The following is a 22553-nucleotide window of genomic DNA, read 5'->3' as shown; positions in this document are numbered from 1 at the left end:
CCCAGAGTTCAGACATGCTCAGGCTCCCAGTCATCGAGGAGCTAGACCTACCTGGTAGGGGGGATTTTATTCATAGACCTCTTGTTTCGCATGAGGGCGCAGGTAACCCGGATGGTCTGTCCACCCCTGCTTTCAATCTTGGCTACAGATGAGTTCTGTGTTCTAGGCAAACATATTGACCTCCCCGAGTCAAAGGAATTTTCCTCCTCTGTCTAACGGGAGGGTTTTAGGTCGTTAGAGCTAACGTAGATGCCCTGTAAATGACTGAATGTCACTGCTCACAGTTGTGGGGGTTGGCAAGCCTGAGACAGGGCCAGCAGGTTCAGTGTCTATGGAGAGCTCTGTGCCTTGTTCATGGTGTCACCGTCTCAAGTGTCCCCACTTCATAGAAGGGCAAAAATGTTCCCCCAGGCCATTTCTGAAAGGGGTCTGCTCTCCTGACCCAATTGTCTCCCAGATGTCCTACTTCCCAAGAGTACCACTTGGGGGCTTTGGTTTCATCGTGTGAGTTTGGAGGATACCCAATATTCTGACTGTAGTGCAAGGCAACACCTCCCAGGGTTGAGGTAATTTAAGGAACCATCCACGTGGTGCATTTGCCAGTACCTTCCACTCAAAGTGGAATGGCACATGACTACAAGGTCACTGCAGGTCTTGTGGAGTCACCTGGTTCTCTGTGTGTCAGGGAGCCAGGACTAGGGTGGGTGCTGAGGGGTTGGTAGCAGAAGCAGTGAGTGGTGGGGTGGGTGGAAGGCTGTGGATAGGATAGACCTGGAGTGCACCTTCTTCTCCCTGCCCAACAGGAGGCCTTCCTGGGAGAGAAGAGACAGCAAGGTCAGTGTTAGCCTGAGCTCTACAGGCAGCTCAGAGGATCCATCTCTCTCAAGTCTGTTTCAGAAGAGTCCAAGGCTAGGAGGGGCCAGGGACTACCAGGATTCCGGGAGACAGAGGGGGCCTTCGTCAGGGTTGGGGCAGAAGATAGAGTGAAATTTAGTACGTTCCTAAGACACGGAGCCTGAGGGATAGACACTTTGACTACCTTTCCATCTGGCAGCACAGGGACTGGTCCTCCTTCCTCCCTTGCTTCTCCTCACCATGACTGTTTTGATCTCGCAGGGCTTAGCTGTCACTTCTCCCTTCCCGATGGTAAGATATTACTCCTGGACATCCCACCTGGCACTCGCCCTACCTGTGAAACAGAAGTGGAGGTCCTTAAACATAACGGAGGATTTTCCACCTCACCTGTGCTTAGTTTGTAGCACTAAGGTCCCAGACAAACCAATAAACAGCAGAGCTATCCCAAACCAATGGCTTCTGGGTCTCTTTTCTCATGAACTCAGAGTGAAGTTCACAGACGATGGGAAGATGAGCTTAGAAGGCCATGCTAGTATAGGGTGTTAGGTGGGAACTTAAGAGAAAGAAGGAAGGCAGAACTCCTGAGTAGCAGAAGAGGGTCCCAGAAAATGGGCTACCATCAAGCTGCTAGGCTGAGGGCTTCTTGTAGAATTTAGAAATGGCATGGGGAGGTAAGTTGGTCAGTCCAGTTGGCCTACTCATGACAAATCTAGATGCTTCGTAGTTTTGGTTATGTCTTCATGTGTAGTTTCTAGGCAGTAGGGCTCATTCCAGTTGTGTTAAAGCTGAAGAAAACTAATAGGAAACCAGACCAGGAAACAGAGACCCCTTCTGGTATTTGTGCCCTTGAGCCGGGACAAGACCTTGCTGGCATATGGCCAAGGACAAGAACGGTGGTTCCTACCCCTAAACTGCCTGCCATTTTTGATATACTGCTCTCATTAGTGGAGATGACTCTGGGTTATGAGGTGGGTAGGATGTTAATGATTCCAAAAGATGGAATTGGCAGAGAAGGGATTGGCATGTGGATAGGTACAGAAGGGAGAGCCAAGTTCAGTGAAGAAGGGGAAAGAATGACAGACTCCCAGAGAAGGCAGTGTGGATGCCTTACCTGGGGATATTTGTTTGTGAATAGCTTTATCAAGACCATCTGCAGAGAGTACAGAAGGTGATGTGGCAAGAAGTCCCCAGAGAATTTTAAAACAGAGCGAGCAACGTGCTGACTTAAAAAAAAAAAGAAAAAGAAAATTAAATTCCACCCAGCCCATCAGATCTGTTGCCAGAAATTAAGAGCTGAGTGTGTATATTTGAATTTGGATCAAGACTGATTCATTAACTGATTGAGTCTTCCTAAAATGCCAGGAAAACGATCAACAGGGAAAATGTCCGTCCTTTTACTGTTGCTTCTAGCTTCACAGTTTTCTCTTGTGGGGAGTAGGTTAAAGGCACTTTCATTTTAAGGGTAACCTTGGCAGGATTTGGGAAGCACACACCTAGAGTTTTCATAAAGTAAGCCCCGCAATGCTCACTGCCAAGGAGTTCTAATGGCATGAAAGGGGATGCTGGTCAAGTGGGTATTTTATTCAAATGATCTCCACAAGGCAGCCTGACATGGTCCTGGTTGTCTTGTAGTTGGGGAAAATTTTACCGGTTCTCTTGAGGAATCTCTTGGGCTGCAATAGTTCATTTGAGAGAGAGAGAGGGAGGGAGGGAGGGAGGGAGGGAGGAAAGGAAGGAGGGAAGAAGAGAGAGAGAGAGAGAGAGAGAGAGAGAGAGAGAGAGAGAGAGCCAGCCAAATGAAATTAGTCACTGCACAGGTCTTAACCTAAGCGTTCTTTTACTGTTGCTGTGGAAACCAGAAAGAAAAAGCATGGGTCGAGAAAGAAAAATAATCAGTGTTAAGCATCAGTAAAATACATTGGCAGTAAGCTGCTTTTTTTTTAATATTGAATTTTTAAGAAATCACAAGACCTGGAACCAAGCTGAGACTAAGAAGTTCTGAACGAATCATGTAACTGAAATCATATATCATTTTCTTCAGGAAAAAATTATGAGAAGCAAATGGTATTCTTTTTTTCTTCTTTTACCAATGATGAATTCAGGTGTATGCATGTATGTGTGTTAGGGATAGAACCCAGGGCCTGGTTCATGTTATATACATGCAATTTTATTGTTAGCCACATCTATGCAGCTTCAGAGAATACCAGCTACATAGGACACTTATCTCTATGTAATTACTTTGTTTAAACAGGAAAAGGAACCGGGTGACTCTTGGAGAGACAGATATGTCTGCTGAGATAGTTTCTTCTGGTCAGGGAAGGAACAGGAGCATGAGGTGATGTCAGCCTGAGCTGGGCTGCAGACGTCCTACCATGAAATGAGGTCGAGGAGAAGACCCTCCATTCTATTACCAGCTACCACCCCTTAAGGTTAACCAGATCCTTATACCCCATGGAAGTGGCTTCCAGAATTGCTTGTCCTCTGTGGGTGTTATTTGGAAGGATAGACACTGTGGCTTGGTACCTTGTGTCATACCAGAGTCCACGGGGACAGACAGAGGCAAGGTGGTTGTAGAAAGATACCAGGACTTCTGATCTATCCCGGAGATGCTGTGATGGCAAAGCTGAGGGTTGGAGGATGCAAGGGATTATGAATGACAGTTGATGACTTTACCTGGACTGCTGGCACTTCTGTCTCTATATCCAAATGTTCTCCCAGGTCCTTAGCTGTGGTCTGCTGGGTTTTTTTTTCCCCCAGAGACAGGATCTCTCTATATAGCTCTGACTGTGCTGGAACTCGTTATATAGACCAGGCAGGTCTTGAACTCACAGAGACCCATCTGCCTCTGCTTCCAGAGTACTGGGATTAAAGATGTGCATAGCTTAGCCTTGCAGTCTGATACTTTGAACAATATTTTTTTCATTCCATAAATTATTTAACTAGGGAAATAATCCTGCATGTCAAGTCTGATCAATTAAAATATGCCTTATTAATTTTTAAATGGTATCCATTTTTATCTAAAAGGAGTCATTTGTATTTCTGTGAACTCTTTAACTCTGAAATAATTCATTTGTATGTGTTTAAAAATTAAGGAAACTGTTTTGATAGTTCTAAAGCTGCAAAACTTGGGGACATACTATGTCTTGATGCCAGTCACCATATTGTGTGTGTATGCGTGCGCGAGGGCTTGTGTGTACTTATGGATGTGTATTGAGATACGTATCTGTTAGGTGTCTGTAACAAGAACAAGGTATCATTTGCTGAAAAGCAATATCAGAATATCAACTGTGTCGCATATGCGTGTTAATAAACTGGTAAACACCTGTTCAGAGGTATAAAAACGAGCAGCATGCAACAGTAGCATCTTCGGAGCACAATGTTCTATACCTGGCTAAATCCTAACACTCATTCCGTGGTAGCAACGGTAAACCTGGTGAAGGGAGTTTGTAAAGCCTTATCATGTCACTCACAAGTAGTGTCTTGGAGACAAATGTTTTCCTTTTTACCCTTCTACAGAGAGAAGGTCTCCCCAGGACATCATGCGGAGTGCCACCAAGCCCTGGAGTCCAGTTGCCAAAGCAGGCAGCCATGGCCCTGATCGCATTCGGCCGCTCCCTGGGACCCCTTCCGGCATGAAGAGTTCCAAGTCTTCAACCTCGCTGGCCTTCGAGTCTCGGCTTAGTAAGGTACAGACTCTCAGGGCAGGTCTGTGAGAACGCTCAGTGTCCTGTGTGTCAGGGATGGAGGGGGCAGCAGCAAAGCCCAGCAGCGCCTGAGGGGATGGAGAGAATGGGGGACAGTGGGGTGCTCCAGGATGGGGAAAGAGATATGTGAGCTGTTTAAAGACTCAGCGAAAACGGGGGAGGGGGACTTTTGTACGTGTGAATCGTAGAATATGTAATTTTCCCATTCCGCCACATCAGCTCTGCATCTAATCACGGTGACATCTGAAATGCACCCTCTCTTTTCTAACACACACTCAGATTGCAGGACAGTCCTTGTTGAGAGCCGTTTTCCAGGGGACAGCTTCTGTTCTGTGAATGGTATCGAGATTTCTATTGCTTATCAGGAACTTTCTCACTGCCTTGAGTGTCGAGATGCCACCCCCACTGTAATGTGTCCTAGCCAAATTCAAACCCCTGCCTCCATCACCTCCTAATCTCCTCTTTGAGCTGCCCTTTGTAGAGTGGATGGTTCCTTTTTCCTTTAGGTTGTTAGACCTGAGTCCTTGAGAGCTCCTTTGTTCATGTCCCCACAGTGCATTGATAAAAAGCCATTCCTTCTTCCTGGAGAAGAGATTTCACCTGAATCCCCTTACTGTAGCCTCCTCTGTGACCTTCTCCCCACGTGCCAGCCTTCCCTGTCTGGCTTCCCAAACCACTGTCCCTCTTTCGTTTTGGTAGTCCGCATACTTTTCCCAACAGATGCTCGGGGAGTCCTTTTAATGTATGTGGTATGCCACTTCTCTGCCGAACACCCACTCGAGTTCTTTCTGTTGGATAGAGTGAGAAGCAAAGCTCTCCTAGTGACCAGAGAGGCTGTCAACCCCCCATCTCCTGCTTGACACTGTCATACTCCTCTGTACCTGTAACGATTGCCCCTCGGACATGCCAGGCACACTTCCGTATTTGTATCACCTCCTGTCTCTGCTCGGAGGGCATCACGTCAGAGGTCGCTCTTGAGTACCCTGTGTGCCATGCTCCTTGACTGCGTCCATGCTCCGCACCCTCCTCAGTGTCCCCTGCAGCTCCTACTCCACCGCACCTCTGGTTTGTTGAACACCTGTCTCCCTTTGGCTGGCCATGAGCTCCAGGAGGGCAGGACTGCTTGCTTCTATCGACTACAGCGCTGCTGAGGAAAGCCTGTGCTGCCTGCTAAGCACTTAGTGTGTAGGAAATGCAATGGCCCTCTGTTCTTCCGGGAGAGTCACCCTGGTGGTTTAGGTGGGCCTTCAGGGCAGTGAGATCACTCTATAAAGCAGACTGAGTCACTTGGCACCTGTGAACTCTCAGGCGGGTGTTGGAACCACCTGCCCTGGACTTGCACTTTCCAGCAGCGAAGGGCATTGCTTCAGAAGCTTCTTCTACAGAGGAGTGTCAAGGGAAAGCAAGTAGTTTTGTGGCAGGCTTCCTGTTCTCCATTCTGATACACAAGCTTTCTTACCCTGATATTATGAAACGGATCCCAGGATCTGGGAAGAGTTGTAGGAGGACCTGAACTGTGCCCGCCCTTTGCCAGCCCTGTCCTTTCCAGCCAAGAGTGGGCACTATCCAGCCAAGAGTGGGCACTAAATCTCTGAAAGCCCAGAGAGCGAAAGAAAGGAGGTAGAGGTGATGGTCAGAAAAGCAAGTAGATTTCCCTTCCCATTGAAAACTTCCAAGCGGATAGGACAGTTGGAATCTGTAGCAAATGTCCCTAGAGCATTGCCCGCACTCGTCGACATTATAATGCCTGTCTAGAGTAAATGGATGAGTATGTCTTAACTGCTCACAAATAGGAAACTGAATCAAATCCACCCAGAACAGAACCCAATCCCTAATTTCAAATGGTGGCTGAGCTGCAGAAGCTGAAAGCACAAGGCAGGAGATGCAGGAAGAATGGGGGGCAGGGATGCTGCTGCATCCCTCTTTGTGGTGTTTAGGCAGCAGCACACATGCTCTGACTTCAACAGGCCACATCACTCCAGCCACAATAGAAGGCCCGAGGCTGAGTCAGAGCTTACTTGATTGCAGTCGACAAAACATTGGTTTGAGTTTGTATGAACAGAAAAAAAAATTCAAGTTGTGTCTCACTGTCCAGGATTCCCATGGGAGCCCAAATCTGTGGGAGCTCAAGGACCTTGTGTGAAACAGTGGTGTTGTCACAGAGCCCACCAGTCCTGTGTCCTTAGATGCCTCTAGCCTCTCTGGACTACTTATAATATCTAATTCAAGGTAAATAGCTGTTACATGGTAATGTTTTATGAATAAGGATGAGGAAAACAACCTACATTTTCTGAACAGATGCTATTTTTTTCTACTATTTTTGAGTAGAGTTTGGTTAAGTATAGATGGGTGTTTTTTATTCTTTGTTATTTGGGGGTCTGCCATCCAGCTCCCAGATAAATAGATGGAAACTTATCCTTACTTATGAATGCCTGGCCTTAGCTTGGTTTGTTTCTAACCAGCTTTTCTTAAATTATTCCATCTACCTTTTGCCTCTGGACTTTTATCTTTCTCTGTTCTTTATCCCTTTCTTTACTTTTTACTCAGTGGCTGGGTGGCTGGGTGGCTGGGTGGCTGTGTGGCTGGGTGGCTGGGTGGCTGCGTGGCTGGGTGGCTGGGTGGCTGCGTGGCTGGGTGGCTGTGTGGCTGCGTGGCTGCATGGCTGTGTGGTTGGGTGGCTGGCCCCTGGCATCCTCCTCTTCTCCCTCCTCGCTCTTCTCTCTCCTATTTATTCTCTCTGCCTGGAAACCCCGCCTATCCTTTCTCCTGCCTAACTATTGGCCAGTCAGCTCTTTATTAGACCAATCAGGTATTTTAGGCAGACAAAGTACCACAGCTTTACAAAGTTAAACAAATACCACATAAAAGAATGCAACAGATCTTTGCATCGTTAAACAAATATTCCACAGCATAAACGCAGCACATCTGAAACTAGTTTTTCACAGCGGGGAAGCCCCAAGGATGATAGTAAAATGAACATAGCCTAAGGTGCCCACATCTCTAGGGACAAGGGCTCAAGACAGCATCTCAGAGAGACTGGTCCAAGGACTGGCTCTAAGGCTGGTCACTACTTCTTTGTCACCCCCTGATGCCCAACCTTGCCCAGCATATATATTAAGTATATGACCAGCCTACTGACCTCCTGCATCTCTTGAAAGGCCTGGTTGCCTTTTTCTTCATTTTCTATTTTTTGTTAAAAAGAAAGGAGAACAATAAAGAAACATAAGAAAAAAAAAACCATAACTGAGAGTGGTTAGATGCTGGCCCCATGCTGGTCCCATGCTGGACCTGTTAGAGGACATCAAGTCTTCGCAGCATGTTCTGTACATCCTTGAAGGAGGGCAGCCTTCCAGCATGGGCTCACTGTCTGAGTCTTGAGTCCCAACCAGTGTTCTGTGATAGTTCCTACAGAATGCTCTCAGTATGGTTGCTCCTAGCCGTCTGTGGCAATGGAGCCCTTAAAATCTCCAGTCAACTTTATCGCCGTCCTTCGCCAGATGAAGGATCTATGGTGATAAGCAAAATATACATCAGTATGGTTAGAGCACCGGACTGAGCCCCCCGAGGTCCAAATGAGGAGCAGAAGGAGGAAGAACATGAAAAACGAAATCAGTACTGCGAGGGATGCTATCACCCACTGATACAAGGGAACGGATCTAATGAGAGTTTACCAAGGCCAGTTGGACTGGGACTGAACGAGCACGTGATCTAACCAGATTCTCGGAATTTGGCCGGATTCTCTGAATGTGGCTGGCCCGAAGTCTTTCTGAAAAGCCATTGACTATGATACTGGGACCTGTTTCCTCTGCATATTCTGGATTTTGGGGATCCAGTCTGTTTGGATACTCACCTTCCTGGACCTGGAGGGAGGGGGGAGGAACTTGAACTTCCCACAGGGCAGGAAACCCTGACTGCCCTAAGGAACGAAGAGGGAGGAGGGGAGGGAGTGGGGGGAGTGGGAGGGTGTTGGGAAGAGGGGCGGAAATGGAAACTTTTATAATTTAATAAAATTTACTTAAAAAAAAATCTCCAGTCAAAATGGAGATATGCTCTTAAGCCAGGTTTAAAGCATTAGTACCAAAAACTGCAGGAGACCTCACTCATATACAGTCAAAAGCTATGACAGGACACTACAGCCAACGATGGACACACATGCAATGACTTTAGAAGATTATAATGGAGTTGACGTGTAACATGGGTAGTAAAAACCTGGAGACAGATATTGGGGTTCAAGCCGAAAACCAGAAAAGCAAAGCAGCCAAGCCACTAGAGAATTCTTTCCCCCACCAAGGCTGGGCGACTGCAGACTAAGCAGACTAAGCAACCAGAGCTTCTCTCTCCTCCCATTTTATCCTCTAGTGCTGGGATTAAAGGTGTGAGGCACCACCACCTAGATTTGTTTCTGCATTGATCTTATGTAGCCCAGAGTGGCCTTGAACTCACAGAGATCCATCTGCCTCTGCCTTCCAAATCTGGAATTAAAGGTGGGTGCCATCACTGCCTGACATCTAGTGGCATAGCTTTGCCCTTCTGATTTTTGGGCAAGCTTTATGTATTAAAACTTAAATAGAATATCACTATATTGAAGATGTTCAATAGCCTAGCGGCACAGCCATTGTAATGTTAGAACACAGTGTAACGCTCATGCGTGTGTGGTAACATGTTGGTGTGACTGCTCTGAGGGAATACCATACCCAGATAGCTAATCAATATGATAAAGCTGATAACCAGCTGTCTTCCTGGTTTATGTATTTGCTGTGCCTTTTAATAACTATCCTGGAGCATGCCTCCTCACAGAGAAAGAGCGTGCTGTGAAATTGCGGCGTGAGGCTGCAATAGTTTCATTCCCAGTGCTGGTGACTGCATCTCCTGAGTGTGTCCTTTCTCTTGTGCTTGATTTACTCTTTGTTCATGCGCTGCTTACTCACCAGGGTCCCAGAAATGATTGCTATATACATACACACATATATGTATATTACCTATATAATATCTGTATATACCATGTAGCTTCTTGTACATTCTAGAATTGCCTAACTATGCCTTTCTCAGAATAGCCTTTCATTAAATGACTATGAGCACTTTATATTGATCACATATTGATATTTTTATATGTTCACTTAAAATATATAAATTCCTTTTGTATGTGTGTGTGTGTGTGTTCATTTGTGTGCACGTGGGTGTGCATGTGTGTGGAGGCCAGAGGTCAGCATCAGAGATCTTATTTGATTGCTGTCTACCTTATGTATTGATACAATCTTATTGAACCAGGAGCCCGCCACTTTGCTAGGCTGCCTGGCCAGTGAGCTCCAGGCATCCACCTGTCTGTTCTCCCAGGGCTGTTGCTGTGTTTTTATGTGGATGCAGCAGGGACTTTACTGACATAACCATCCCCTGTAAAGTCTGCCTGTCTGTCTCCTTCTTTTTTAAGACAGGGTCTCTTTATATAACCTGGCAATCCTGGAACTCACTATATAGACCAGGTTGACCTCGAACTCATAGAAATCTGCCTGCCTCTAGCTGCCTAGTGCTGGGATTAAAGGGATATGCCACCACACACTGTATAAAGTTGTGGTAGTGGTGCTGGGACAGGTGTGTGGAGTCTGCTCTTTCCTGCCACCCAACTCGGGTGGTCAGGCTTGTGCAGTGAGCGCCTTCCTAGTGAGCTGTCTAGCCAGGCCGCCGTAGGGATTCTTTCTGTGCTTCAGACATGGAAGTGTAGCTACCAGACAAGGTAAAATTCCGGGCTGAGTCCTGTTCGATGTCCACAGACAGACTGCTCTAAATACTGTCACAGTCCCTAGAAATGTCTGCCTCAGACCTGGGGACTCAGCAGCTTGGTGGTTGACATTGAGTTCAAGAAGAGACACAGTCAAGGGCTGGAGATATGTTCAGAAGTTAAGAGCACTGGCTGCCCTTCCAGAGGACCTGGGTTCAATTCCCAGCACCCACATGGCAGCTCACAACTGTCTGTAACTCCAGTTCCAGGGCATCTGGCACCCTCACACAGACTTACATATGGGAAAATACCAATGTAGATAAAACAATTCATAGATAAATTTAAAGAAGAGAAAAAATTAGAGATGCAGTCAGGTGTGTGCTTTTTTCTTTTTTCTTCCCTTTCCCTTCCTTCCTTCCTTCCTTCCTTTTTTCCTTCCTTCCTTTTTTCCCTCCTTCCTTTTTTTCTTTTTCTGAGACAGGGTTTTTCTGTGTATCTTTTGGTGCCTGTCCTGGAACTCACTCTGTAGACCAGGCTGGCCTGGAACTCACAGAGATTCCCGAGTGCTGGGATTAAAGGAGTACACCACAACTGCCCTTAAACAAACCCTCGTCTCAATTGATAGTGGCTTGTGTTTGAGGACCACAGAGAGAGTTACCTACCGCTAGAGAATGGATTTTGTTGCAGCTGATGATGATGGTGCGTTGAGGTTTTTCTCTTATCTCTGTGAAATGGAGGGAGAATTTCTCAGTTACTTTGATCAGTGAGGCATTTAAACCTGCTCCTTTGTGAGCTCAGGTACTCAGCAGCACCCATCTCAGTGAAGCCCTGGGAGCATTTGCTGCACACACCGCGACGGCGAAGCAACCCCTGAGCACATACCTAGAGGGGGATCTTCCATAGCAAGCCAGAAACCTAGACAGGTGCCGAGCTGCCTTTGGGTAACAGGAAACAAAGCCATAAATGAATAAAGAATGTGCGGTAGTAACCAAATCGGGTGCTCTTCCTGCTTATTCCTTCTATACTAGTAGCTTGGTGCTGTGATTCCCAGGGATGGCGGTCTCCTTTGTAAATCTTTATGTTCTTGACCTGGTGGGTGCAGCATTCCTCACTGTGCCTTTGTCTGCTCACCGTCCCTGTAACTTCTCTCTAGCTCAAGAGGGCCAGCAGTGAGGACATGCTCAACAAGCCTGGCAGTGCCTCCGCGGGGACGGTGCGCCTGAAGAAGACCTCAACCTCCGGAGCCATCTCCGAGCTCACTGAGAGTCGCCTGAGAAGCAACACAGGTAGGAAGGACCTCGGTGGCATCCTGTCCAGTGGAAGCACCTTTTCACTCATGATCCGCCCTCCCCCGATCACCCTGGCCTGGAGCTGACCTGGGGGCATAGTCTTTACCTGTGGAGTTTGTGCACTGGGGAGACAGCGTACAACCTGGGAGACTGATGGAGAACAGAAAGGCAATGGTTTGCCATGTCGTCACTTCAGGAGTCCATTTGTCACCCGTGTGTGTGGAATCCTTTAGCAAGGTGGTGTAGCTCTGGAGTCATCCCGAATGATGGCAATGGATGGTAGTGGATCATGGATAGGCCCAAGGTGACAACAGCTGAGGTCTCCCTTGGTCATGATTATTGTGTGATGCTCACCACTCTTCGACCCATTTCACAAAAACATCACATTCTGAAGATATATTTTAATTTGTTTGGCCTTCAAGGAGTTTAATGTGAGGCCCGAATGTGGCTTTGGATATAAAGAGAAGGGCTTGTGTTTCTACATGATGACGTAGCTGTTAAAGACTGAATTTGTACTAAATACAGCAAATGAAAGTAGCACATTTTCACCAACTAGCCTCGACTACTGATTCCAAAGTTAACAGATGCCATTAGAGTGATAATTAATTAAAAATGAATGCCAACTTTATTCTCAATATTAATACAAAAGTAAGATATTAAAGTGTTAGCAAATGTTGTCCAAGAAAATTTCAAAGGACAGTAGCAGACAGTACAACCAAGTGGAGTTGCACCATCTAAGAATGCATAAATGAGGGGCTTGGAAGATGGCTCAGAGGTTAAGAGCTCCTGCTGCTCTTCCAGAGGATCCAGATTCAGTTCTCAGCGCCCACATAGTGGCTCACAACTGTCTGTAATTCCAGTGCTCTCTCCTGACCTCCATGGGGATTGCACACATATGGTACATAGACCTATGTGCAGGCAAAATACTCATAAAATCAAATTAAATCTTTTTAAAAATGAGTGAATGAACGAACATTAGCGGTATATGCCTGCTAGGCCTCTCATAGGCCACAGAAAAACCACATGGTCATCTTGATGGATGTGGGCAATGGAGCTGTCAGAATTTACCACCATTCTGGTTTAGTAAGAAACTCTTGGTAGATGGTAAGTGTGTGTGGAGAGGCTCTAGCAAAGAAGTATGTTATCTTATTGCATTTGGCAACACGCAACTGCGGTCCCGGTACTCAGAGACAGGAGGGTCACCTGAACCCACTAGTTAAGCAAGTCAAAGACTTCATCTCAAAAAATAAGTAAATAGCCCTTGGAAGGTCGAGACGGGAGAATCAGGAGCTCAGGCCAGCCTAGACTCAATGGCACCTTGTCTGGAAGGAAAAGATTGAATAGTTCTCTGACCAGAGACTGGTTAGGAAATATAATATTTGAAGAAATGATCTCATGTAAGAAAAGATGGAGAGCCAGGCCACGATGGTGCATAACTAAACTCAGCGCTTGTGAGGTGATTCTGCCTGGTGGTCTCAGAGAGATCTAGGAGAGCCAGGGCTACGCACAGAGAAGCCCTCTCTCAAACAAACAAACAAGCAAATATTAAGAAAGAAAGGAGAAACTTTTAGCAATAAAGCCAGTTATGTAAGAGCCTATGCATTAAAAGATATCTAACACCCATTTGGAGAACACATCTATGTCCTTGTGGATAAATGGAAGGAAATGTGTGAGCTTGGGATAGGAAGATTAAATATAGCAAAGACTAAATTCAGTAGTGTCACATATTAAATCTATTAAGGGTGTCTAAATTATTCCATTGATTCATTTTCGTCCTAATTAACATATCAACGTGGAACTGGGAGCCGCCATGTGAGTAAAATGATACTGAGGAGGTCGCTCATCAGCCAGCAAGCACTAGCTTGGCCCAGGGGAAGGTATTGGGTTGTCCTTATTGGAGGTTATACTTCCACCTAGTGGACAGCAGCGGAGACGCTGCTAGCCGTATACTGCAGGACAGCGGAGAGTCCTGCCGAAATGGGTAGGTCGGCTGCTGGGAAGCCCTGATCTAGTAACGTCCCAGGACAGCCAGGGAAGTTCTGAAGAGCACTCAGCGGGCTGCCTGCAGCAAAGAAAGGCAGTGCAGAGGAGCCGCGGAGGAAGGCAGCATCCTGTGCACGTTTGGTACAGGGTAAAAGGTGGCTTATGCCAAGTTGGAGCCTGTGGGCGTGGTTTAGGGTCCAGCTCAAATTCAGCAGGTGAGAGGCCCTGAGTTCAATCCCCAGTACTTCAGTAAAAAGTTAAAGTAAGTTAAGTAAAGCCTGGGGAACTCTGAAAAATAAAATTGGAACTCATCTTATTCTTCTTACATAAATAAGTCACAGGGACGTGGGAGAGTGAAATGCTTGCTTGTGCCAGCACGAAGACCTGCGTTCATCCTCTGGTGCCCACGTGCAAAGCCCAGTGAGGCAGTGCTTGCCTGTTCCCTCGGCCCTGGGCGAGTGGAGACAGGTGGGTCTCCAGGGCTGGCTGACCAGTCAGCTGGTAAGGGGAGGGTCCTAGGTTCAGTGAGAGAGACTGGCTCACAAAGCGAGGTGGACAGATTGCAGAAGACATTCCGTGTTGACCCACAGTCTCCACATTAACACCCCTCACCTGTACACATGCTCACATACATGCTCGCGTGAACACACGTGCACACACATGCACACAAACATAAACAACACATACACACTTGTCCATGCATAGATATAACAAAAGTTTTAAACATAAAGAAGACACCAGAGCGCTAACCTGTGTAGGAACAAAGGAAGAACTTTCCATCATTAGACCGCTCCTAAGGGCCCGAGAAAGATGGCTCAACAGTTAGGAACACTCGCTTTCTCCGAGGACCTGGGCACAGTTCCCAGCACCCATATGGCAGCGCTCAGCCATATGTAACTCCACTTCCAAGGGATTTGACACATTCTTCTGTCCTCCATGAGTACACACACACACATATATATATATATGAAGGTGAACACTTATATACATAAAATAAAAATAAATACCCTTTCAAGGATGCTGAAAGATTATTTACAATACATGCAAGTTTTCAAAGATTATCCAAACCCATAAGGAAATGTGTAGAGCAATACGTAGCTCACATAAAAAGAAATGGATATCCAATAGTAAATTAATAGCTCTCCATCTATGGCTTCACTTGTAGCTAAGGAGCTATTACTCAGAACAATAATTCTATATATGACACCCCACATTAGAAAAACCAAAGCAGGTAATCATCACTATTGTTACTGTGGGTAGAAAGAACAGATACACCACTTAGGGATAATTTGGACAAACCTGGCAACACTTGAAGCTTGTTGATTTGGCTGGTCAGCCCCTACGATGCTCCTGTCTCTAGCCCCAGTGCTAGAATTACAGATATACATGGTCACACCCGGCTGCCTCCTTCCTTCCTTCCTTTCACGTCTTTATTTCCTAATTTCGTTTATTGAGACAAGGTTTTCCTGTGTAACCACCCTGACTGTCCTGGAACTCGCTCTGTAGATCAAGCTGACCTCAAACTCAGAGACCCGCCTGTCTCTGCTTCCCGAGGGCTGGGATTAAAGGTGTGCGCCACTGCCGCCCAGCACACCTGACTTTCTTACTGAAGGCTGAAACAAATCCTCATGTTTGTGTGACAAGCACTTTGCTGGTTTAGCTGTCTCTTTGTCCTCCTAATTTTTAAATGTTTTGAGTTTGTATTGGTTTGTATTTGGTCCAGCACATTACTGTAACTGGTGCTGGGGCTAGAACCCAGGGCATTTCATAGGCTAAGTGTTTGCTCTAGCACTGACCTACACCCCAGCCCATCTGCTGTTTATGTTCAGAGTGTACGTGTTTGCACCTGTGTGTGTGCCTGTGTGTGTGCATGCATGTGAAGGGCATCGTCTCACATGCTGGCAAGACAATATAATACAATTCTCTGCAAATTCGTATGTGAAGGAAAGCATCCAACTCTAGGAAGTCAGGAAATCTGTCAGTGTATAGATAATATATAATTTATATAGAGACTCATGGGAAGGAGTCTTGATGCCACGCAGACTTAGTGTCGAAACTTTTGACTTGTTTTCTCTGATACATAGATGGTAGGTAGCATTTGTTTTTCTTTTAAGGGTATTATTAGTCTTTCTCCTGATGAAGTTTTTCATTTTTAAACTGTCGTATGTGTGTATGTGTATATACATATTTATGGGACACTGTAATGATTAATGTTGTGGTCAAGCCCGACTGGGTTGGAATAATCGGGAGCTATCTAGATGGGGTGGAGCGTTGGGCTAGGTGAAATGGGAGACAGGAGAAAGTGGATTCAGCTCCAGCTTCCATCCACTGCTTCCTGAGAGCATTGTGTCCACCTCACTCTCCGGTCACCATGCCTTCCTGCTGTGATGGACGGTCCCCTCAAACCATGAGCCAAAAAGGTCCTCCCTTAAGTTACTTCTTGTCAGGCCTCTTGTCCCAGGGACAGGGAAAGTCACTCATACAGATGCGGCAATTCACGTGTCTCAGATCTGGTCATTGGCCTAGTACCTGCACTGCCATTATTTCTTTATAGACTTGCTCGCCCTTTATTCTAAACCTACAATTAGCCAGTATCCATCTCAAGCCCCCAGCACTCACATTTAACACCTTGACAACTGACACATGGCAGGCAGGATGGGAGCGGCTTAAATTGGTAAGTATGGGCTACCCAGAGCCCTCCTTCTTATTCTTTCAAAGGCCATGTCTAGTTCCCCTCTTTCCCCGCCCCATGCCCTAGTGCACTGCCGGAGCTTGCTCTGACAAGAACAAACAAGGCAGCATCTACTAGGTCAAGCACGCCACCTGCTGTCCTGCCATCTGCTGCCCTGCCTATTTCCCCTTGGTCCCTGGCCTCTCAAGCCTGCTGGCACTTCTTCCTCAGACAGACTTAGGGCTCTAACTGTTTCATCGGGTCTGAGCCATCACATAGGTTGGGGTTTCTATCGGCCTAGCCCATGTCATGTCCACCCTGGGCACTCACTTTTGGACTTTCGGAGTAAGCCATGTCTTCTTCTTCTTCTCCTTGGAGTGTGCTTTATATATGGGGGTGCCCTTTATATGTACCCCTTCTTCCCCAGCGATGCAGATCGCAAAGCAAGAAGTTTTTAGAGTATTTGTGCCAAGAGTTGCCTCTCAAGTCAACTGGACACAGGGAAGATCCTGCTGTGGCGGAATGTCACCACCAGGTGGCAGCCTTGTTTAAAATACTGATGTGCTGGAGCCTTGGTTTGATGAGGCACTGTTGACTTCGGAAATAATTCTTTAATTTAACAAATAATTTGAACACTTACTCCATGTGAACTCAGAACTGTTCTGAGAAGAAGGCACCAGGACAAAGATCGCTGCCTCTGTCGAGCCTCCTGAGCAGAACTGATCAAGAGAGAAAGCAGGCCGGGGGTGGGGGGTGACTGGGCAGGACCACTGTGGCCAGGTTGACTACCTGTGCCCACTAGTGTCCAGCATGACCTGGGAGCAGAAAGACAGGGCTACAGAAGAACCCACAGCCAGCCAGCCAGCCAGGCAGGCAGGCTTGGGTGACTTCTACAGGGTTCCCTGGAATAGGGACAGCTCCTGAGTTCATTTCCTAAGGAATCCTTCAACTGCTTGTTGAAAGTAGACAGGTGAGGTTGGGAGACCAGATGGGCGGCCACTGTCATAAATGACGAAACAAGTTGTTATGGCTTGTACGAGGCTGGGAGCTGGGAGCAGCAGGCAAGTTCTGGATATATTTCGAAGGGTCAAGCCAACCAGTCTAATGCCCTGATCCTTTCCTGTAGAAAAATACATGTAAAATTCATTCATTTAGACATTTAAAAAAAATCACATCTTGTTCATTTATTTTGTGAATGTGTGCATGCATTTGTCATAGTCCATGTGTGGAAGTTGGAGGAGTAATAGTGAGAATCAGTTCTCTCTTATATGTGGGTCCCGGGGATTGAACTCAGGTTATCAGGTTTGCTGGCTAGTGCTGGGACCTGCGGGACCTTCTTGCCAGCCCTCTTGTAGGAGGTATCTGTGGCCCCACAGGACACATGCCCAATATTCTGCTGTGAACTGACTCTGATCTGTGACGCCTGTCCTGTCCTGACTGACAGGGGTGAGGACTGTCAGGTGCTGATCCCTCCCCCGGGCAGGTAGCTCTACTCACCACCCCTCGGGAGTAACAAAAGAGGCTTAGGCAGCTGCGTGGCACTCCCAGACTCAGAGCCAGGTTCTGATAATTGGGCTCTTCCTGCTGCAGAGTTCACTGCGGGGCGGGACCCTCATTTTCTTCCTCTATTGAAGACTCATTATTTCCGTGCCGATGCTGCTTACTCTGCGCTGTATCTGTTTTCCCTTACTGCCGTCCAATGAGGTGGTACCATTCTATCCCTTGGACCAGAAGACAGACCAGAAAGCACCAACTGTCTTCATCCACATTCGGGAAGTCCTGGAACCATACCACAGACCCTGAGAGGAAACCAGGGCTTGGTGACTAGCAGGAGCATGTGTAGAAAAAACGTGGTGCAGATCTTGGGGGTGATGGGCCATAGGACGAGGTGGGAAGTCCGACCCTGGAATACCCCCACAGGAAGAGCTCCTGAGGCAGCAGGGTCAGTAGTTAAGGGCTTGGCTGAGGCCAGCAGGGACCACAGGGAGAAGAGGAACCCGGCTCTGCTACAGGAATGTGAAAAATGGAAGGTATCCACTTATCAGCCGGAAGAGAAAGTACAGTAGAGGAAGCTCGCAGGCCACCCAGCAGTCAGGCCGCAGTGGCGGCTAGGATCACACAGACACAGACCTGGGCTCAGTGCAGATAGGAGTTCATCTTGAGGACATGCCCTGCTGAGTGCAGTCTGAGCTTTGAGGGGCCCTGGTGCAGGACTGAGGGAGAGGGTGGGGCGGGTCAAGGGTCATAGTCCATCTGGAAAGTTCGCACAATAGCAGCATTGGGAATGAGTTTGTTGCTTTCATAATTTCAGAGAGACCACTTATTCATGACTAGATTTTGTGATAAAACAACAATTTCAAATTCAGTATTTTCATTTCTCTACATTTAATTCGTCTTCAAATTATGATAAGAACACTTGGCAAGATCTAGAATTCTTACCGCAGAACCTAGACTCACCTACGAGCCAAGCCTCCAGACACACCCTTGGGGGATTATTAAGTTCTCTTCTAGGCTTTAGTGGTTATCTTGATCAGGCTAAGTGAGGTGGGAAGACTCACCCTAAAAGTAGGCAGTGCTATTCCCTGCGCTTGGGTTCTGGTCCACATAAAAGGGGAAAGTCACTGAACACAACATCGATCATTCTCTGCTTCTTTGTATTTTTTTTTTTTTTAAGATTTTAATACTGATCTAAACTGTCTGTGTCTCTCTGGAGTATTTTGTGCCTGCATGTGTGTGCATGAGCATACCATGTGTGCGTGAACACACTGTGTTTTGTGATGAGCATACCGTGTGTACATGAACACACTGTGTGTGATGAGCATACCATGTATAGATGAACACACTGTGTTTGTGTGATGAGCATACCGTGTGTACATGAACACACTGTGTTTGTGTGATGAGCATACCGTGTGTACATGAACACACTGTGTGTGATGAGCATACCATGTATAGATGAACACACTGTGTTTGTGTGACGAGCATACCGTGTGTACATGAACACACTGTGTTTGTGTGATGAACACACTGACTATGCATGTAGCCATCAGAAGCAGGCATCACGGGGCCCTCTCTATCACTCTCTTCCTATTCCTTTGAAGCAAGGGCTCGCCCTGAACCTGGGGCACATGGTTTCTTAGATAGCCTGGATCCCAGCAGACCTCAACAACCCTCCTGTCTTCACCCCACTTGGAGCTGGGGTACAGGCATGTGTAGGATGCCTGTCTTGTTAATGGTGCTGGGATCTAAACTTCAGTCCCTAAGGATTACAGGGCAAGGACTCAGAACTGCTGAGCCTTCTCTCCAGCCCGACACTCTGGATCTTGTCTGCAGATGCAATGAGACCAGCTGCCTTCTCAAGCTCCTGCCACCCATGGCATCACCGACATCGTTGTGTACTGATGCAGCTCCTATCTCCTCCCCCAATCCCTAAGTGCTAGTCTGTCTTCTGCCCCTATGAGTGTGTTCTTCTAGCTTTTCTGAGACCATGCTCTGTCCTTCTGTGATTTGCCTAATGTTCTCCAGGTCCATCTGATTTATAACCTGTGTCAGGATATCCTTCCTCCTTAATCTTGAGAGGGTGCGGGGAGGGGCTACCTGTCTGTGGTGTTCACTGGCCCTAGCTTGTATTGTTCTTATTAGCTAACTATGGCTATTTCCCGTACATGATCTTCCATGAAGTGGAGTCAAAAGCATAGGAATCCTGAACCACTCTCTGGAGGCACTTCATATAGGGGTCTTGCCTTGCGACTCACCTTTTTTCTGCACAATGAGCACTCTGTGAAAACCTTTAATGTCCTGAAGTGAAAGTTATGAGTCCATAACGTGTGAGTGAAGAAAAGAAACCCGGTCTAATGCTTTCCCTGATATAGAAGAGAAAGAATAGGGAGCCAGATTCTAATGGAGTAGCATCGTGGATGAGCAGGCACCTGACTCCCTCAGAAAGAGGGAAAGCCTGCACACCGTAGATTCTGTCAGTAGAAACTGCTGCACCCGAGACGGACTGGAGAGCGCTGGGCTGTGTCGCGGGAGGAGCAGGTGACTTCCCTTCATCCAGTTCTGGTTCCATGTTCCATTGCTAGATGGCTAGGCATAATCACGTTCTGTAAGGCTGTTCCTGTGTGTCTGTGCGGGACAGAGTTGGATTGTGGTCTTAGTCAATAAAAACAGTTTCCCTCCATCCGGGAAACAGGATGGGGCTCAGGTGCGGCACACCCCAGTGCTTGCCAGGTGGCCAGCTCACTTCATTGGTAATGTTCTGATCAGTAATTAAATGTCCTAGTGAATGGACCGTGTCTAAGGGATTTCAGATGACCTAGTAGATTGTAGACCTAATGAACATAGTTTTCCAGCTCATTTTCATTGTTTTTAATCGATAGAAAGCACATTTTATTTTATTTATTTAAAAAACTTTATTTTTATCGAAATACAAAAAATATTTTTAGGCAGGGTCTCACTGTGTAACCTTGGCTGACTGGACTTTTCTGTGTTGAGCAGGCTGGCCTTGAAGTCATGGAGTTCCATCTGGAGGGTGTATGTTATATACCTAATCTTTGCTTCTCAGCTTCCCCCTGAGTTTTACTTTAGTATTTGCCCATTTCTATCACTTTGTAATTTGTGACCCTTTCTGGTTTGGAAAATGGTTTCCAAAACAAACACTTTTAAAACCAACATGTAAAATCAATATGAACGTTTTTAAATTTAGGAAAAATATATTCGTGTATTAGTCAGTTAAATGTGCTTTGTGCTTTCTATTTTGAAATTATAGACCTGCACGCAGTTATAACAGGTAATATGTGTAGATCACGTGTCCTTTACCAGCTTCCCCCACACAAGGGTTCCCCGTGTGACCTTTCACAGCCGCACCTGCCCCTCCACCATCTATCACCAGTTTGTTCTCTGCTTCTGCAATTATGTTGTTTCAGAGATGTTTTGTGAATGGAGCCACACAGCATGGAGGCCCTTGGATTTGGCCTTTTCCACTTTGCATAATTCTCTGGACACGCATCCAGGCTGCTCAGTGTGCTAACTGTTGTTCATCTGTGACTTCATAGTTTTTTACAGTGTGAATGCATCACGGTTTCTTTGATTGTCCGCTCCTTAAATCTGGGTCCTTCCTATGCTTTTACTATGATGAATTAAGTGGTTACAAACATTTGTGTATAGGTTTTCGTGTAAAGAAGAAAAGATCTCCTTGGTGCTGGGGATCTCATACATGTTCGGCAAGTGTTCTATTCCCAGCCATTGGGTGAACTTTCAGGAGAATATCTGTGGAAAATATTGAGGAGTACATTTTTTGGGTCCTGTTGCATGTGGTTTGTTAAGAAATTGCTGAATGTGTGCCCCTGGTTGCTCTGCTATTCTACATCCCATCAGCAGTGTGTAGACGGTCCAGGCTTTGTGCATACTTCTCAGGGCTCAGTGTCCCCACTATACTGCCTTAGAAAAGGAGATTGGGTGGGGGTTCCAAGACGTTTCCTCTGTGTAGCCCTGTCTGTTGTCAAAGGCTGCTCATTTGTTTCCAGCCGCCCAGACTCAAAATAACCACACAGAAACTATATTAATTAAATCACTGCTTGGCCCATTAGCTTATACATATTTCTAGTTAGCTCTTACATCTTAAATTAACCCATTTCTATTATTTTATATTTTACCATGAGGCTCATAGTTTACTGGCAAGGTTCCAGCTAATGGCTCGTGTCTTTCTCCTCTGGCGGCTACATGGCTTCTCACTGACTCTGCCTACTCTCCCAGCATTCAGTTTAGTTTTCCCGCCTACCTCTATTCTGCCCTGTCATAGGCCCAAGGAACTTCTTTATTCATTAACCAATAAAACCAACACATATATAGAAGGACTTCCCACATCACCTGTCTGTCCTGGAACTTGCTCTGAAGATCAGGCTGGCCTCAAATACACAGAGATCTGCCTGTCTCTGACTCCCAAGTGCTGGGGCTAAAGGTGTGCATCACAGCACCTGGCTCAAAGAAAAAAGATTTATTTATTATTCTTTAATTTGCGCATATGTATGTGTATGCGTGTGTATGTGCACCACATACACCTGAGCGTGTGTATGTGCACCACATACCCACAGAGGTCAGAGAAAGATATTGGATCCCCTGGAACTGGAGTTTTAAGTGGTTGTGAGCCACCATGTGGGTACTGGGAAGTGAACCCTAGTCCTCTGCAAAAGCAACGAGTGCTCCTAACCACTGAGCCATCTCTCCAACCCTGATCCTCACTAGTTTTTATCTTAACCCTTAGGCTGGGTATTCCATTGACATTACTTTGCCATCCCTTCTTGGCTAATGGTGATCGTCTCATGTTCCTGTGTGTATCT

General features: G+C 46.5%; 1 protein-coding gene across 5 annotated transcripts in view; it reads left to right on the top strand.

Annotated features, from left to right (window-relative positions):
• Specc1 (sperm antigen with calponin homology and coiled-coil domains 1) overlaps positions 1-22553 on the top strand; it is a 261433-nt gene that overhangs the window by 69247 nt on the left and 169633 nt on the right. For all 5 annotated transcript variants that reach the window (XM_048448188.3, XM_048448186.3, XM_048448189.3 and 2 more), the window contains 2 exons: positions 4372-4541; positions 11429-11561. In XM_048448188.3, the coding sequence (XP_048304145.3) occupies positions 4395-4541; positions 11429-11561 (280 nt within the window). In that variant the 5' untranslated portion in view covers positions 4372-4394. The remainder of the gene's footprint in view (positions 1-4371; positions 4542-11428; positions 11562-22553) is intronic.

This window comes from Myodes glareolus, chromosome 9 (assembly GCF_982192425.1).
Source record: "Myodes glareolus chromosome 9, mMyoGla1.1, whole genome shotgun sequence".
In the NCBI taxonomy this organism is placed as follows: Eukaryota; Metazoa; Chordata; class Mammalia; order Rodentia; family Cricetidae; genus Myodes; species Myodes glareolus.
This window is presented reverse-complemented; position numbering and strand designations above follow the sequence as displayed.